Source organism: Mustela lutreola, chromosome 1, assembly GCF_030435805.1.
Source record: "Mustela lutreola isolate mMusLut2 chromosome 1, mMusLut2.pri, whole genome shotgun sequence".
Taxonomy (NCBI): Eukaryota; Metazoa; Chordata; class Mammalia; order Carnivora; family Mustelidae; genus Mustela; species Mustela lutreola.
Window position 1 is genome coordinate 200192081 of NC_081290.1, and position 13753 is coordinate 200205833.

At 45.3% G+C, this 13753-nt stretch overlaps 1 protein-coding gene across 5 annotated transcripts in view; it reads right to left on the reverse strand.

The window, feature by feature from the left end:
• The window catches only part of NFRKB (nuclear factor related to kappaB binding protein), a 40182-nt gene that overhangs the window by 2586 nt on the left and 23843 nt on the right, over positions 1 to 13753 (reverse strand). For all 5 annotated transcript variants that reach the window (XM_059184953.1, XM_059184943.1, XM_059184936.1 and 2 more), the window contains 10 exons: positions 13674 to 13720; positions 9859 to 9919; positions 9256 to 9430; positions 7862 to 7968; positions 7320 to 7443; positions 7064 to 7143; positions 6709 to 6929; positions 6316 to 6586; positions 5516 to 5728; positions 2474 to 3241 (listed from right to left, as the gene is read on the reverse strand). In XM_059184953.1, the coding sequence (XP_059040936.1) occupies positions 2474 to 3241; positions 5516 to 5728; positions 6316 to 6586; positions 6709 to 6929; positions 7064 to 7143; positions 7320 to 7443; positions 7862 to 7968; positions 9256 to 9430; positions 9859 to 9919; positions 13674 to 13720 (2067 nt within the window). The remainder of the gene's footprint in view (positions 1 to 2473; positions 3242 to 5515; positions 5729 to 6315; positions 6587 to 6708; positions 6930 to 7063; positions 7144 to 7319; positions 7444 to 7861; positions 7969 to 9255; positions 9431 to 9858; positions 9920 to 13673; positions 13721 to 13753) is intronic.

A 13753-nucleotide genomic window follows, 5' to 3' on the forward strand; every position in this document is an offset into this window, starting at 1 on the left:
CCCTCTGCGTACTTGTGATCTCTGTCTGTCAAATAAATACATAAAATCCTAAAAAAAAGATTCAAGGGACGCCTTGGCTCAGTCATGCTCGGGTCATAATCCCAGGGTGCTGGGATTGAGTCCTGCATCAGGCTCCCTGCTCGGTAGGGAGCCTGCTTCTCCCTCTGCCTGCTCTGCCTGCTGCTCCCCGTGCTTCTGCTGACTGATAAATAAAAAAAAAAAAAAAAAAAAAAAGATTCAAGAGGGGTGGTCATTAGGATACTCAGAAAGGGCATCAACACTTCCCAAGGGCAAGCTATTTCTCAAGAAGCCAGGCACTCAGGTACAAAACTGTGTGTCACAGGTCCCGATACCAATCTCCAGCTGATTCACAAGTTGTAGCCCATCAGAAAGCTCAACGATGTCAACAGACAAGAGAATAACTTGAGATGGTACCTACAGGTGGATTTACTTATGGTTTTTATTTTAAGAATGCCTCAGCTGGGGCGCCTGGGTGGCTCAGTGGGTTAAAGCCTCTGCCTTCAGCTCAGGTTATGATCCCGGGGTCATGAGATCGAGCCCCGCATCAGGCTCTCTGCGCAGTTGAGAGCTGCCTGCCCCCCTCTCTCTCTCTGCCTGCCTCTCTGCCTACTTGTGATTTCTGTCAAATAAATAAATAAATAAAAATCTTAAAAGAAAAAAAAAATGCCTCAGCTGCTTTCAACCTTCAGACCACCGTAACACCAGCTGGAATCGTCCCTTTGTGACCAGCCTAACTTGCTGAATAGACCGGGAAAAAAAAGCACTGCTTTATGCTTCGTGCCCCTCACAGGCTCTTGGGCTGTGACGGAGTAGATGCCACGGGCTTACTACGTTTCTGTATTAGGAGAAAGATTCAATGAAACAAAAGTGGATCAAGTACACACTGTCTTCTTTTTTCCTTAATTTAACTTCTGTGATAATGAGAACCTAAATAAATATTTTCTTTTAAGCCACACTATATTTCAGGGTTTTTTGGCTGGTTGGTTTTACTAATGTCCTCCTTCCTCTACCACTCTGGCTTTTATCCAGATTCCTGAGGATTTACTATATATGTTGCTTAGAAAAGTAAAAACTGTGTTTAATACTGTGCATATGCACCCCACTCTACAGAAGAATGCTCCTTATCCACAGGCTAAAGAATAAAAACATGCACCCAGAAACATACCTGTGTTGATATGGGAATTTGCTTTATGATAAGTGTAGTATTTCAAGTTAGTGAGTAAGGAATAAACTGATCAGTGATGTTGGAATAAAGTAAGAACTATAAAATGACATCTCTACAACATGCCATTCACAGAACATATTTCAAATGCATTATCAACTATACTTTTTCTAAAACCCTGAAAATATTTTATTAAAATGAAGGCTAATATCTTTATTCCCTGGAGTAAGAAAAGCACAAGACGCAAAACCCAGGAACCATAAAAGAAAATGTTGATAGATCTAAACCGATAAAATACCTGTAGAGCAAAGGCTCCAAGGTTAAAAAAGGACAGGCTGGAACGAAGTATTTTCTACACATATCAAGAATAACATCCAGAAGAAATAAAGAGCCATCTCAAACAACAGGAAAAAGCCAAATACCCCAGAAGAAAACTGGCAAAGATTTATTTACCCCTGGACAGCACATGGCAAAATGGATGCCCAACTCCTCTAAAGATCAGAGAAATGAAACAGAAGAACTCTCTTCACCAGTTAGATAAAGTTAAAACAACAAATCCCAGGATGCCCAGCATCGGTTAGGAGAGCTGCCAAGGGAAGTGTAAGGTGGTGTGAGCTTTTTGGTTGCATGACTGGTGTTAACAAAGCTTTCCGTGTGTATCCCTGCCCCCTTCTAGCATCCTCCACTCCACAGATGCTTTTCTGCATTCACCGTAGCACTGGTCTTCAACAGAACAGAGGTTCAAGCACACCGCTTCTTAGAAAAGTAAAATATGAATATGCACTGATACAGGATTACCATGTATCAGTAAAAAGAATGCTATCAATATCTACAGGGGATCTAGAATAATGCCCAAGATATATTTTTAAATAAGTAAGGCAAAGCACAGAATAGTACTCAGATTTAAGGTCTCTCACAGGGATTTCTTTTCAAACTATGTGTACATACTGCATGAAAACGCTCAGGAAAAGGACTCGAAGGATAAATGCCAAAATACCAGTAGTAATGAGCACTCATGAAGAGTGAAGTAGAGGGTGATTGAAAAAATTTTATCTTTTACTCTAAGTATTTTTGTACGTTTTAATCCTTTATAAGAGCGAACACATACACTACTTCATAAATTTGTTTTGAAAAAAAGCTAGGCTACTAGGCTAGCTAGTAGGCTTAAATAAGCATACTAGGAAGTAAGCCTGTTTGGGTCAAACGAAGCAATAGAGAGCGGGTGTACTTTCCGTTCCTAAAAAGAGAAGCTCCCTAAGGAGAAGGGCTATTCTTCCCCGTGTTACTCACAGCCTGGGATGTGGAAACCACCGTGGTGCTGACAGGGACCTGCCGCACTGCAGAGGCTCCCGTCCCGATGCTGATGGGCGTGCTGGCAGCCCCAGAAGCCACGGCCACAGTCTTGGACACAGCAGCATTCATACTGGGCAAGGACACCGCTGAAGTATGGACAGTTCCAGACCCACTGGCCACTGAGGACCCTTGCTTGGCATGGGTCGCAACTGTGATGGTCTGGCCTGCTTTGGGGGGCATCACTCCCAGGCCCTGCACGATGCGGATCGTGGCAGCTGGTTTTGCTTCTGAAGAAGCCACCGTGTTTTTCGCCTTCTGGTCTGCCACACTCACACCAAGTGCTGGCATCAAGCGGAAAGCTGAACTTGAGGCTTCTGTTGGCTTGAGGTCAGGAGTCACTTTAACCACGGTGGTACCTGTCGGAGTGGACGCAGGGGCACTAGCTGAACTGGCCTTGGCAGGGCTCTCTGTGGCATGGACCGGATTGGAAGTGACGTGTAAGGTAGCAGAAATGCCTTTGCCTGCAGTGCCGCTTCCTGTCCCAAAGAGGTCCTGGGTCAATTTGACTGTTGTGACCTGGGACTTGGCCAATGTGGCCATCATGTCCGGAGTGATTCGCAGAACCGTCTGGCCTTTGGCATCTGTGGTGATGGAAGAGGGCGGCAGACGCAAGACATCCTTACCCTGGATATGGAAGTTAGTGGCTGTGAGTGGAATGCTGTTGCCCGTCTGGGGCTTCACACCAAGCTGCCCAGTGATGGCCACCTGGATAGGAAAGAAAGAGCACTGACAAGGGGATCCGCAGTGCTAAGCTGCTTGTGCAGAGTAATGAGACAAATCTCCATTTCCTGGGGGTGTGTGCTTCAGATATTTTTCTAACTTTTTGTTATGAAAACTGGTGGATGTTTACAAAAGTGGAGAATGGTGTGTAACAAATCCATGTACCCAGCTTCAAAGTGATCACTTTGCCAATCTTGTTTTATCTGCCCCACTTTTCCTTTTTTGGGGGGGGTGGAGAGAGGAGCTGGAATATTTTAAAGTAAACCACTATATCATTTTACTGATCAATACTTCTGTACACACTTCTAACCTAGAAAAGGACTTTTTTTTTAAAGTAAAAAAAATCACCTACACATTAGACCAGATGGGTTTAACACACATATGGAACATTACATCCCCAAAGAGCAGAATACATGTTCTTAAGTGCACACAGAATGTTTTCCAAGACAGATCACGTATTAGGCCACAGCCCCCACCCCAACACACCCAACTACTAAAACCTAATAACATCTATAAATACTATCTAGTAATATATATTTGCATTTCCCCAACTGTTTCAAAAATGTCTTTTATTTACAGTTATGATGACCTTTAATTTCAAGAGCAGACAATGGCACCAGTGGTTCACAGCATGGGCTTTGGAGCCAGACTTCCTGGATTCCTACACCAACTCCTATCTAAGGTCAATATCCCATGTGTAACACATGAACTCTTCTAGCCTCAAGGACCTTCTCTACGTTGCATTTCATCAGTATGCAAAGATGCTCTAACATTTCTCAACCTACGAAGCAACAGACCTTCCTTTACTCCACATGCCGTCCCCTCTCCCAGCCCCACTTCTCTGCTCTCTTCAGAAACAGAATTGCTGAAAAACTGCCAATATTCCTTGTCTCTACTTCCTCACCTTACATTCTCTCTTGAACCCATTCCCAAACAGCCACCAATCCACTGGTGGCCAGTCAAGCAAGCAGAGTGTGATCCGCCTGCAGCCTCACGTCTCTCACACTTCCACAGCCGACACAGGTGCTGACTTCATAAACACACTGTTCTCCAGGTCTGAATTCCAGTATCCGCACCTCAGTGTTTGCAAGCTTGGGAGATGATATCACAGTCTACCTAATCACTCAAGCCCGAAGCTGTGGGACACACTCAAATCCCTTCTTTCAACAGACCCCCCTAATCTGCCCACCGGAGAATCACACAAGCTCAACCGCCAACCATATATCCAGAATCCCAGCACCTCTCCGACCTCCAATGATGATGCACACAAGCCAGCACCATCTTCCTGGACTGCCTCGACTACCTCCCAGTCTCCCTGCTTCCATGTCCCCTGAAGCCCATCCTACGCAGCAGCCAGAGAGCTTTTTAAACATAAACCAATCAACTTATTCTGGCCCACGATCTTTCAGTGACTCCCCACGTTAAAGTTAAAATCAAAGTGTGATGTGATTTAACCACAGCCAACTTCTCAAGCAACCACCTTCGAACGCTTTCACACCTGCTTACTAAGTTTCACACACAATGGCTTTCCCGTTGCTCCTCAAGCGTATGACGTGAAAACAACAGATTCCCTGCACTTTCATTTACTTCATCTGATGCCTAGAATGCTGCTGCCAGATAATCCAAATATGGCACACTCTAACCTCATTTCGTCCCTCTTCCAAATGCCATCCCCTCAGGCCTGCACAGATGGCCTTAGCTAAAATGGCACACTGTCACTCTCTACCCCTCCCCGTTTACTGCTCTCCTTAGCTATTACACCTGTCCCGGAAGCAGCTCTGTCCCCTAGCTCTATGGGAAGATAAGCTCCAAAAAGGCAGGGATTCGGTCTCTGGAATACACCACTACATCCCCAATAGTCTGGACTGTGCCTGGCACAAAAAAAGCACTCAATAAATATTTGGTCAATGAAAACAATGTTCAAAAATTCAATGATCATCCTTGCACATTCACAAGCAGGAAAGTACAAATGTATCCTACTGTTATCAGAGATAAGCAAAAACACCAAAAAAGTATATGTTATACCACAAGATTGTCATTAAATAAATTCATGAAACATCTACTCTGAATCCAGAAACTACTAACTGCTAAATTATATGGAAAAGAAATAGAAGAAATCTTTGGCATCTAAAAGACTGTATCAGGGAACTTACCCTTGAAATACCGTGAGCTAAAGATCAAAGATTACAAATCAATAAGATCTCCAATGGTCCTGCTTTAGGACAAAGGCGTCGAATCCACCCAGAGATTTCCACCAACCTGCTTGATGATGTTCTGTCCTGTGACATTCTGAATGACAGCAGCCGTGGAAGCACTTGGAGCGGAGCTGCCGGGAGAACTCGTGGCTGGCTTGCTCGCGGGGTTGGCTGTGGCAGGGAGACTGGTCATCGTGAGCCCCGTCTGCCCGGGGCCAGGACGCTGCACAGTGGCTGCCGCAGTCTGGGCTTTGACTGGAACAGTAGCCATAACTGTCTGGTTCAAGTGTGAGACCAAGAGCTTGATAAGACACCGAAATGCAGCCCAGCCCACCAAGCTGCCCCCAGCATGCCCCCAGCCAGAAGTGTCTCTCTAAGAGCACATGTACTCTACCACTGCTTAAGGCTTGCTACACTCATAAGTGGACACTGTAAAGTTCTTGTATCTGTGTGGAGCATCTTAATTTTCAGAAAGCTTTCACGCTGAACCTCCCATTTTATTCCTACACAATGAGAACAAATATTATACCACTTTTAGGGTAAAGGAAACTGAGGCAGGAGTAAGACTCTTCTCTAAAATTACCCGACTAGTTAGTGGCATGACCAGATGAAAGGCAAATGGAAGGAGCCTGAGATTTAGAAACACATCCCACTTCCACAAGTGTCCTGACATTACAGTCCTGGGTAAATCACTCAACTGCTCCGAAATTCTGATTCCCACCATGTAAAACACAACTTATTAGTCATGCTTACTCAGCTGTGAATATTAAATGAGCTGCTGCGTCAGGCTTCTTGGTCCCTCCCCAGCCTGCCCACTGGACTCATGAGACCATGGCAGGGTCCAGGCTTGCTGTCCCTGTTTACCTGGGGCACGACTTTGGTCTGTGGAGCGCTGGCTGGAGCACGAATCTGTGGTCCGGCCGGCATCTGGGGCAGCGTCTGTGTCTGCCCTGTGGACTGCTGAGGCACAGTGGGAAGGCCCGGCTGGGCCACCACCCGTACCTGGGGCAGTCCAGCCGGGCCAGAGTGGCTCACAACACGGGCAGGGGCCTGAGAACTTGGTGGAGTCTGGCTGGCAGCCGGGGAAAGCATTGTTCCTAGCTGTGGCATTGTCGGTGAAGAAACCAGAAGAACACTGCAAGGAGATGGGGAAATGAGGGGGGTGGAAGGGAACATGACAAAAACCAAACAACTGAAGCCACACATCCAAAAGGCCTTTAGAGGGAGAAAGCTGGAGGAAAAAATGGAGGACCTTACCCTGAGCTAGATTTGGCTGGTTCTGAGACAGTAGTAGGGCCACTTTTGTTCACCGATGACACAGGTGGAGGGGAGATTGGAGTGGCAGGCAGAGCTGGAGTGGTGGGGGTCACAGGTGTGACCGGGGTGGGTGGCATGCTAGAGTCACTGAGGCTCATCTGGCTCTGCTCGGAGGGACCACTGCTGAGGACCTTCAGTGAACTCTCCTTGCTACCAGATTTCTACAGGCAGAGGAGAAATGTGGGTGCAGTTTAACCAAAGTCACCAAAGGATGGCACGGCACTGCGGTTCAAGGCAGGCCTCACTGCCACCCACCATGACACCCCTAAGGCAATTGCCCTCAGAGGTCACTTACCACCTTGGACGGGGGCTTGGGTTTTTGCTGAAGGGCTTTCCGCGCTTTAGCTGCAGCAGCTTGTGCTTGGTGAATCCGCTCTGTAAACAAGAGTGGTAAGCCTCAGCACAGTAAGCAGGGTGCCTTCATTAGGAGCCAAGCCCTGGCTGGTGGCCTCCCCAGCGGGCAAGGTCCTGCCTGAATGTCACTGGGAAGTGTCATGGCCCTGGGGCAGGAAGCCAAAAGCACCCCTATTCTGCTCGGGGCCTCAACGCACCGAACTCCTCCTCACTCCGGTCTCGATGCAGGTAGATCCACAGCTTTCGCCCGATGTCATATTTCACACACGGGTCTTTCTCATAATGCAGCCGATCCAGCGCTCCACTCACCACTGTGTTCACCTGAGAACCAGAGCAAAGGGAAAGGGACCCGTCAGACTCAGACACCAGAGGCAAATCGCCAGGTGTTAAGCTGCAGGTGACAAACAGACCCTCTCCTGCCTGCTGGCCATACTGCCGATGGCTCACTGCAGCACCTAGCAACACTCCAAGATTCCTGAGAGACTGAGCTGCTCCCCGAAGGAGCGGGGAACAAAGAAGCCATAGAAGCTGAAGGGAAGTGCGAGTGAAATCTGTGCTCCACAGGGTCTTAGGTCATCACTGTTCCCCTTTCTCAGGACCTCTTCCTTTCCTTTTCTTCATTCAATTAAAAAAAACAAAAAAAAAAACAAAAAAAAAAACTATGACATTTTATGTTTCCTTGTAAGTTTTCTCAAATCCGTTCTGAAACAAAACAAACACCACCTCTTTTCCATCCTACCTGGGTGCTGGTGACATCTGGGGCGAGAAACTGGGAGTCCTTGAGCAGCTCACAGATCTCTGCCCGGGTACCTTCCCCATTAGGCAGCCGGGCCGCAGCATCTCGAACTGATGGCATCAGAAAATGGAAAGTCCAAGAGTCAAGCATGGCTGTCACTGCAGAGCACTGTCCTCTAACCTGCTCTCATGGGGAGCAGCTCACTGAGGAGTGCCTCAGACTTAGTCAGACTCGGCATTATCACCTATTATGACAGTAATAAGGGGACAGTATCCTACACCCTTCATATGTTCAGCCAAGACTAAAGTCCGTAAATTCAGGTGGGAAAAAATTTTCCACATCTGACTGAAATATAGCATTTCCTTCAATTATGAGCAAAGGTAACAAATCTTATGTTGGCAGTGATAGGATCAGAAATCAGGTATTTTCATTATCACATCACAGCATCATTTCTACCCAACACTATTTGGAAATTATAGGAGATAAAAGACCTGCTGCTGAGGGCTGTCATTTAATATCGTAATAAAAACATACATATTTCTGCATCATAAATTTAACATTTTGATAAATATTTTAACAGGACCATTTTCTTTAGTAACTCTATGCATTTCATTTTATGCATTTAAAGACCAAATCCTGGGGCGCCTGAGTGGCTCAGTGGGTTAAGCCTCTGCCTTCGGCTCAGGTCATAGTCTCAGGGTCCTGGGATCAAGCCCCGCATCAGGTTCTCTGCTCAGCAGGGAGCCTGCTTCCCTTCCTCTCTCTCTCTGCCTGCTTCTCTGCCTACTTGTGATCTCTGTCTGTCAAATAAATAAATAAAATCTTTAAAAAAAAAAAAATAAATAAAGACCAAATCCTGAGGTGGAGTCTGTAGGATTTACCAGACCACCAAAAAGCTTCACGGCATAAAAAATATTAAAAACCTCATCTTTAAAACAGTCTAGAGAAAGCAAATTCCCAAACTTAACTATTTAGCTGGCCTGTGAAAAATTTCCACATGGAAAATAAATGTGAGCCTAGACTTCAGGGGAGAATCACGGATTCTCACATCGATCTCTGGGGACAGAATTCCCTCTTCGTGTCCCAAACTCCAAGGCCTCCTAAAACTTATCTGACCCTCAAAGCCCTTCTTGGAGTTGGCAGGGGAGACAGCTGATTACAGAAAGAAGGGATCCCTGACAAGAGACAAATGGCACAGGGGCGCCGGGTGGCTCAGAGGTTTAAATCCTCTGCCTTCGGCTCAAGTCATGATCCCAGGGTCCTGGGATCGAGCCCCGCATCAGGCTCTCTGCTTCCTCCTCTCTCTCTTCCCACCTCTCTGCCTACTTGGGATCTCTGTCAAATAAATAAATAAAATCTTAAAACAAAAACAAAAAAAAGAGACAAATGGCACATACCAAGAGATAGGATGGTGACATAGGCAGGCCGGTCAGAGCGTAGCAGGGAGTGCTCCCGAGCCTTGTTGAGTGAGGTCTCCTTGTCAAAAACACCCTTCACAGGCCCCACTACAGACTCGAAGCCATGCATGCGGAAGGTGAATGCCTTATGAGGTTGGCTGTATCTGTAGCGCTCCTACCAAGAGAAAAGAGACAGGGCTGCTAAGTCACTATTAGTGGGGTTCTGACACTTTCACACAATAAGGGGTTGACCTGGAGAGACTAAAACAAGGAAACAGGTTATTGCACTAGGAATACTGAGCCAAACGTAGTGGGAAAAGGATGATTTCCAAAGAGCTCACTAGCAAAGGGACAGAGAGAGAAATATAGAGGTATTCTGCTCTCTGGAACAAAAGCCCAACAAAACATTTGTTTTGAAAACAAAATCATTTGTTTTCTTCACACCCATTCCACCCCAGCAAACAATCTCAACCAGGAGAAGATCTAAGGTTAAGGGTGTGAGCTTCCTCTAAGAATATGGACTCAAGGAGAGCTAGGCTCAGAGCTTTCTCTGCATGGTCCCACAGATGAAACGATTTTCAGTGGATACTAGCAATCCCTTACCTGCTCCTGAAAAACTCGTTTCTCTTCCCCCGTGCTGGGCCGCACCACATAGTCAGTTCTTCTGGAACATAAAGAATTCTGTATCCATCACCCCTTCTCCAGTACCCAGAACCAGTCCTTTGCACCATGAAAAGAATTTCCCTTCATTAGTATTCTGTTCCTGCAAAGGCCAAAAAGTCCACTTTCCAGACCCTACCAAGTAACTCCTATATTTCCAAAAATTACCTGAGTCTTAGAAATCCAGAAAGTTATTAGGTAGGTAAGAAAGAGGCTGATATTTTTACCTGTTTTCAGTACTGTTGCTAAGTAAACCCCACCTAATAGCAACAAAAAAATTCAGCTTTAGAGGAACAAAGGACTTCAAATTTGTAACAGGACAAGAACAGTTTTTCTGCTCCCAAGAGAAACTGAGTTCTACACCACTGTTATGTAAGACAACAGTTCTGCCATATTCAGGCTGGCCCTCTCTGCTGGTGCTCAGGGCCCTATAGAACCGCATCACAGCATCAAAGCAATAAAATACTTAGAAATACCGCAGGTTCAGACATTTGGTGTATGTGCTTGGCTGAGGAGCCAATGGGGCGAAGCTACCATCTGTGGGATTATGACTGAACGCCTCTAAGTCAGAATCCCGCCCAGGCGGAACGATATGGCAGCGCCGCGGAGCCTCGGTTGGCCTCGGATAGCCGGTCCCCCGCCGTCCCCGCCGGCGGGCCGCTGCGCGCTCCCCGCGTGGCGTGGCGTGCCCCGCCGCGCGTCGGGACCGGGGTCCGGTGCGGAGAGCCCCTCGTCCCGGGAAACGGGGCGCGGCCGGAAAGGGGGCCGCCCCCTCGCCCGTCACGCAACGCACGTTCGTGGGGAACCTGGTGCTAAACCATTCGTAGACGACCTGCTTCTGGGTCGGGGTTTCGTACGTAGCAGAGCAGCTCCCTCGCTGCGATCTATTGAAAGTCAGCCCTCGACACAAGGGTTTGTAAAAAAAAGATTAAAAAAAAAAAAAAGAAAATACTTAGAAATAAATTTTTTTTTTAAGATTTTATTTATTTATTTGACAGAGAGAGATCACAAGCAGGCAGAGAGGTAGGCAGAGAAAGAGAAGGAAGCAGGGTCTCTGCTGAGCAGAGAGCCCGACACGGGACTCGATCCCAGGACCTTGAGATCATGACCCGAGCCAAAGACAGCAGCTCAACCCACTGAGCCACCCAGGCGCCCCCTTGGAAATAAATTTAACAGAAGAGGAGAAAGATCTGTACACTGAAAAGTACAAGAATCTGATTAAAGAAACTGAAAAACACACACACACACAAATAAACAAAAAGATTGCCTATGTTCATGGACCAGAAAAATATTGTTAAAACGTCTATATTGGGGTGCGTGGGTGGCTCAGTGGGTTAAGCCTCTGCCTTCAGCTCAGGTCATGATCTCAGGGCCCTGGGATCAGGCCCCGCATCGGGCTCTCTGCTCAGCCGGGAGCCTGCTTCCCCCTTTCTCTCTGCCTGCCTCTCTGACTACTTGTGATCTCTGTCAGGTAAATAAATAAAATCTTAAAAAAAAAAAAAAAGTCTGTATTACGGGGGCACTTGGGTGGCACAGTCGGTTGAGAATCTGACTCGGTTTTGACTCATATCATGATCTCAGGATCATGGTAAGAGCTCTGATCTGGGCTCTGCGCTCAGCAGGGAATCTGCTTGGGACTTTCTCTCCCTTTCCCCCTCCCCAATGCTCTTCTCTAAATCAATCTTTAAATAAGAAAAAATAAATAAAAAGTCCAATTACCTCAAATCACCTATAGATTCAATGTAATCTCTATTAAAAGCGCAATACCATTTTTCATAGAAATAGAAAAAAAAAATCCTAAAATTTATATGGAACCACAAACAACCCCAAATAGCCACCGCAATCCTGGGAAGCATCACATTTGCTGATTTCAAACTTTATTACAAAGTTATAATAGTCAAAATAGTACAGTACAGCACTGGCATAAAAGAAGACACATAAGCCGATGGAACAGAATCAAAAGACCAGAAACAAACCATTGTGTATATAGTCAAACTATTGGCTCCATATCTGACAATGGAGCCAAGAATACTCAGTAAGGAAAGGACACTCTCTTCAGTAAATGGTGTTGGGAAAACTGGAGAGCCACATGGGAAGACTGAATTTGGAACCCTACCCTATACCACTCACAAAAATTAACTCAAAATGGATTAAAGACTTAAACATAACACCTAACACTGTAAAACTCCTAGAAGAAAACATATGAAAGAGGCTTCCCAGACACTGGTCTAAGCAACAATTTTTTAGACATGATACAAAAACACAAGCAATAAAAATAAAAATATACAAGTAAGACTATTTCAATCAAAATCTTGTGCACTGCAAAGGAAAAAAACAAAATGAAAAAGCAACCTACCAAATGGGAGGAAATATTTGCAAATCATAACCACAATGAGATACCACCTCACACGTGTTTGAACAGCTATTACCAAAAAGATAAGAAATAAGCATTAGGAAGGATGCAGGGAACAGAGAACCATTGTGCACTGCTGGCAGGAATGTAAATTGCTTTAGCCACTACACAGAAAGCATATGGACATTCCTCAAAAAGTTAGGTTAAAAAAAAAAAAAACTAGATCACATGGTTCAGCAATCCTACTTCCGGGTGTACTTCTGAAGGAAATGAAATCACGATCTTGAAAAGGTATGTGCACCTTTATGTTCATCACAGCATTATTTACAATAGCTACACACAAAAACAACCCAACTGCCTATCAGTGGATGAATAGGCACAGAAAATGTGGTATATAATACTCCATAAGACAGAATATTATGCAGCCGTAAAAAAGAAGGAACTCCTGCCATTTGCAACAATATGGATGGTTTTCAAGGCATTATGCTAAGTGAAATAAGTCAGAGACGACAAATACTGTTATGACCTCACATATGTTGAATCTAAAAAAAGCTGAACTCACAGAAACAGGAGAATGGCCATTATCAAGGAATGGTGGATGGGTGAAATGGGAAATGGGGAGAGGTTGGTCAAAGGGTATAAACTTCCAATTAGAACACAAGTCCATTCTGGGGATCTGACCTACAGCAAAATGACTACAGTTATCAATACTGTTTCATACACTTAAAAGTTGCTAATAGAGATCTTAAATGTTCTCACCACTAAAATGAACTGATGATTATGTGACATAATGAATATGACTAATATTACGGTAATCGATACATAATATACACATGTATCAATTCAAACACGTTCTATACTTCAAACTTACACAATACTGTATGTCAACTGTATCTCTACAAAGCTTGGTGGGGTGTGGGTGGGGGGAGGACAAAAAGGACCACATCAGACTAGAAACAATCACATGACAACGATGTGATATCAAGAGCTCATGATTAGAGCCAAGAGGCCTAAATTCTAGATGAGGTCCTGTCACTAACCTTCAGCAGGTCATTTAACCTCATGCCTCAATTTTTTCATAGGTAGAATAAGAAAGATCATATCTCTCTCAAATGGGAACTGAAGGAGAATTCAGGGAAAGGACTACGCCCTCCGACAAGGTGGATCACAAGCTCTTCAGAGCATCTACTATGCAATCCTCTGTCCAGTTCAGAATCCTTTGCTCGGAAAGCCATTCTTACTGATAGGAGCATGTTACCCTTCTCAGGTATGTTAAGGCAGGTCAGAATCAGGGGACACCTAGTTCACTACATTCTAACATACTAAGAAATATCATCAAAACCATGGCAGGACCTTAAACTATAATTTCATGGACTACCACCCCCCATTAAAGTATTATACTCACACCCGAGGAACAGGTGTTGTGGCATCTGAGCTGTCTTCATTCTCTTGCTGGAGAAAGAAGAAACATTAACAGGTAAACAC